This window comes from Corylus avellana, chromosome ca2 (assembly GCF_901000735.1).
Source record: "Corylus avellana chromosome ca2, CavTom2PMs-1.0".
Taxonomy (NCBI): Eukaryota; Viridiplantae; Streptophyta; class Magnoliopsida; order Fagales; family Betulaceae; genus Corylus; species Corylus avellana.
Window position 1 is genome coordinate 25586539 of NC_081542.1, and position 4660 is coordinate 25591198.

Genomic DNA, 4660 nt, shown 5'->3' on the forward strand with positions numbered 1-4660 from the left:
CAACAAAAGGGTTATAGTTTCATGAAAAATAAAGGAATTAATTTTAATCACTTAACATTCTACAAGTTATTAATTTTCATTCGGTTTACATATTTATTTTGTATTATTTATTTACTTCTTTTTTATGAAGAGGAAAATAAAAATGATGTTTTGAGGAATCATATATTCTTATTTTAATGATGTAAGCGTGTTTATTATTCTCAATAACATTCAATGTCTTTTATAGTCATTTTTGCAACTAAAAGCACTTTCTTAGTTTTTGTTATCAAACATCAATAACTTTTCAAAAAGCACTTTAGACATGTAGTTACCAAACATGTAACAGCTTTTCAGTAAAAGCGTTTTTGACAAAAGCTTACAGTCAAAAGCTCTACATCCAAAAACTCTATTTCTCACCGCAATACCAAACATGCTCTAAAAGCTAACTCAAGATGTGAGGTTTTTCCTCACACTTATAAATGAATCACCAACCCCTTCCACAACCAATATAAGAAAACCCTCATAATATATATATATATATATAAAAGCTAGGAAGGCACCATTGTTGTAAAAGAAAGGGAGAGCTAGAGGAAGATGGATTCGAACAAAGCAGAAGCTAATCAAAAGCCTCATGCAATCTGTGTTCCATTGCCATTTCAAAGCCACATAAAGGCCATGCTTAAATTTTCAAAGCTTCTCCATCAAAAAGGCTTTCACATAACCTTCGTCAACACCGACTTCAATCACCATCGTCTCATCACATCCAATGCCTCCGGCGGCTCCTTGGACGGCTTCCTTGACTTCCGCTTCCAAACCATCCCGGACGGTCTACCCCCTTCGGATCCCAATGCCACCCAAGACGTCATTTCTCTTTTTGACTCCGTTTCGAAAAACATGTTGCCTCCATTTTCCGACCTCCTCAACAATCTCAATACTGCAACTCCAAACGTTAATCCTCCCGTTACTCGCATTGTCTCAGATGCTTTCATGTCGTTTACAATAACGGCAGCAGAAAAGCTTGGAATCCCTGCAGTAATGCTCCTCACCATCTCGGCATCACGTTGCAAACTGCTGTCTACGGCCATAAGACTCAAAGGTTAGTAATTGGTTCCCAGTTTAATTTTATTCTAAAAGCATAATGGGAAGCTTTCACTTCCACCCAGAACATTTTATGGGAAAAGGACCAAAACCATTTTTTTTTTAATTTAATTTAATTATCTATTTATTTATTTTACAATTTGTTCCTTTGGTTGTTTTTTTAATTCATATAAACTACCCCAAATTATGATTATCGAATAAAAATTAAAAAATATTGCAGTTTACTAACAAATAACTATAGTTATTAAATAACAACTAAATAACTATGATATAATTTCTTATAAAATACTAATAAAAAAAGCAAACACCTTATACAAACTTTTAAGGATGCCCATTTGGCAACACACTTTTTATTTTTTTCCTTTCTATCCAAAAAAAGTCACTCATTTTTTCACATTTACAAACAAATTTCTTCATTTTTTACTCGTAACAAAAAAAAAGAAATTCATAACTCATTTTACTCACAGCAACCCACCTTTATGTTTTATCAATCTTTTTTTTTTATTTTTTGTTTCTCATTTCTATTGGACTAGCCTGTTTGCTGGTAGGGACTACAAAAGTTTTATACAATTAGGGCTTCTAGGTTTGAATTGGTAAGGGACAAAAGATTTATTTGGAAGGAACTACAAAATTTTTATACAATTAGAACTTATAAGTTTGAATAGGTAAGAACCAAAAGATTTATTTAGTAGGGACTACACAATTTTTATATAATTAGGGCTTCTAAGTTTGAATGGGTACATAAGGGCCAAAAGATTTATTGAGTGGAAAAAAAAAATAGTGAATACTGCCAAAAAAAATTTGTTGGTAGGGGCCAATAGGATATATATGAAAGTAAAAATTTTTTCCATATATAAAATATTTTTTTACCTTATAATATTTTTTTTCTAAGGAATTGAGGGGGCCTTGGCCTATACCGATCGACCCTCCTTCTTCCGTCAATGACCTTGATAGTAATCAAGTCTAATATTATGAGAATTGATTGTAATCAGATTTTGATGGTAAGTTCATAATCGAAGGAGTGAAGAAAGCTAGAAAAGCTTCAGGAGTTGTAATCCATACATTTGATGCCTTAGAGGGAGAAGTTTTGGGTGCTCTGTCACCTCTATTTCCTCATGTTTATGCAGTTGGACCGCTCCAACTATTACTCAATCACTCACCCAACGACGACCCTTTGAAGGCAGTTGGGTATAGTTTATGGAAAGAAGAAGATGAGTGCCTCCATTGGCTTGATTCCAAGCAACACAATTCAGTGATATATGTGAATTTTGGCAGTGTAGCTGTCATGACCCAACAACAGTTGCTTGAATTTGCTTGGGGCCTTGCAAATAGCAACTTTCCATTTCTGCTAATTCTTAGGCTTGATCTAGTTATTGGGGAATCAGCAATTTTGCCGCCAGAGTTTTCTTTAGAAACTAAAGAAAGAGGTTTAATAGCTACTTGGTGCCCTCAAGAGGAGGCGCTGAACCACCCCCCCGTCGGGGCGTTCTTAACACACTGCGGTTGGAATTCAATGATTGAAGGCCTGTCGGCCGGGGTGCCGTTGCTTTGTTGTCCATTCTTCGGGGATCAGCCAACAAATTGTAGGTATGCTTGCGATGTGTGGACGATTGGGATGGAGATTGAGAATAATGCCACGAGAAAGGAGGTGGAGAAGATTGTGAGAGAGTTGATGGAGGGGGAGAATGGTAAGAAAATCAAGCAGAATGTGTTGGAGTGGAAGAAATTAGCAGAGGAGGCCACGGATCTACATGGTTCATCATCCAGAAATTTGGAAAATTTAGTCAACTTGCTTTTATCAAAATGTTAGCAGTTTGGAAAGTTCAGGCTTTCAGATGAACACCTTATGGTTAAAACTTTAGAGTGACGTTTGTTCAGATGAACACCTTATGTGAGAGTTTGTGATTTGGCGGCTTAAAAGTTTTTGTATATTTCATTCGCTATATATATATATATATATATATATTTAACATTTAGAGTGACGTTTGTTTACAATTGAAACACGACAACCTGCGTACATTTGATATTCAAATACAAGATTACGGTGCTAAACTGAATCCTAACTTTTCTGCTGAATATCTCATCTCAGTTGTACTTTGGCCAACAGATAAATGCGTTTTTGTTATTTTTAGGATAAAATAGTCAAGGAAGTAGTTTTTGTTTGGCACATTCCTTGCAGTCTCACCAAAACCATTTTTTAGCTATTTTGGTGAGACAATTTCAAGCGACTAAAATCTTCCATTTTCAGCTTCACCTAAAATGTGAGTGAATAGTACTCATTATCTTTAATGAGTACTATTCACTCACTAAATGAATAAAAAATAATATAACTTTTCTCTCATTCCATATTCTTTGAAAAAGTAAAATATATATATATACATATATATATATATATATATATATATATATATATATAAATAATATTTAAATAGAATAATGAAATTAGATTGTTAAAATAGTGAGGCTGCTAAGAGTGCTCTAAAAAGATGAGTTGTTAAAATAAAGAAAAGTGTAATTTTAATTATTTTGGTAAATAAAATTTGGTGAGACTCTTAGGAATGCTTTATCACAATTCCAAACAAACTCATAGTACAAGAAATAAATAAGGGATCGAAAAAATTGTATTTTTCTTTATTTGGATTTGTCTTTTCTTTATTTCTAAAGGCGGCTATACTTGACTTTCCACGATATTGCGGTAACAAGGATCTGACAAGTTGGATATGCCGGGCTGAGCAATTTTTCAAAGGCTGTTTTTGGCAAAGGGCCGGATTGGACCGGATCCAAAACCCCAAAAAAAAAAATCAAAATCAATCACAATATTCTTACTTTTTACATCACATCAATCACTTTTTATTACTTTTCAAATAAAAAAATCACTACAAAACAAATTATTTTACTTTTTTATACAAAACATTTTTACTTTTTTCTCTCGTATCAATTAAATCTGTTATAGTACTGTTTCCCTCACTTTTCAATTCCATTGCCAAACACAACCAAATTTCATGGGACCAAGGAGGACAAGAGGCTACCCTTAGCAGCCTACCACCTTGAAGGTGATGCCCAATTATGGTATCACCTATTTTGAGAGAGGGAGACGGTAGAGGTCACATAGGAAGCCTTGAAAAAAGGTGCCAACTGTTAAAACAATGGCCACACACGAAACGCTTGGCATAGGAGATCTACGAAGAATACTGGAAAGTCAGAAAGGCTCGCCAAGGGTATTGGTGGAGCCATCTCTATTTCTTAAGTCAATACAGAATTGATGAAGGAAAAATGAGACTAAATGGGTAGAGTATCGGCTACATGATTGAATGAGCGTACCTAAAGAAGCTACTTCCTTTTCATTTATAGATATTGTTTCCACCTCTTTTTGGTAGGGTAAATGAGTTATATGCTAGCTAGGTACCAGTTTAACAATCGCCAAAGGTAACAAATCAGCATGAGAAGTAGCATGGAAAACATGAAACAAACATGGAAGGCGACAAATCCAACAAAATCTGATAATTTAGCTTCTTCTTGTTATAAGCTCTTATTGATTTAATGGCTGATTTTCACTGTTATATATATATCATAGTTGTATAAC

At 34.2% G+C, this 4660-nt stretch overlaps 1 protein-coding gene across 2 annotated transcripts; it reads left to right on the forward strand.

Annotated features, from left to right (window-relative positions):
- The first annotated feature begins 556 nt into the window (after positions 1 to 556).
- On the forward strand, positions 557 to 2982 carry LOC132172405 (7-deoxyloganetin glucosyltransferase-like). 2 transcript variants are annotated; one of them, XM_059583900.1, is made up of 2 exons: positions 557 to 1075; positions 2070 to 2982. In XM_059583900.1, exons 1-2 carry the CDS (start codon positions 574 to 576, stop codon positions 2885 to 2887), a joined length of 1320 nt encoding a protein of 439 aa, XP_059439883.1. In that variant the 5' UTR covers positions 557 to 573; the 3' UTR covers positions 2888 to 2982. The 2 variants fall into 2 exon arrangements, with proteins under 2 accessions (XP_059439883.1, XP_059439884.1); XM_059583901.1 differs by having other exon boundaries at positions 2205 to 2982.
- The last annotated feature ends 1678 nt before the right edge of the window (positions 2983 to 4660 follow it).

Coding starts and splice junctions, on each gene's coding strand:
- LOC132172405 (XM_059583900.1), top strand. CDS start 574: ATGGATTCGAACAAAGCAGAAGCTAATCAAAAGCCTCATGCAATCTGT. Junction 1,076..2,069: donor TACGGCCATAAGACTCAAAG/GTTAGTAATTGG, acceptor GATTGTAATCAG/ATTTTGATGGTAAGTTCATA.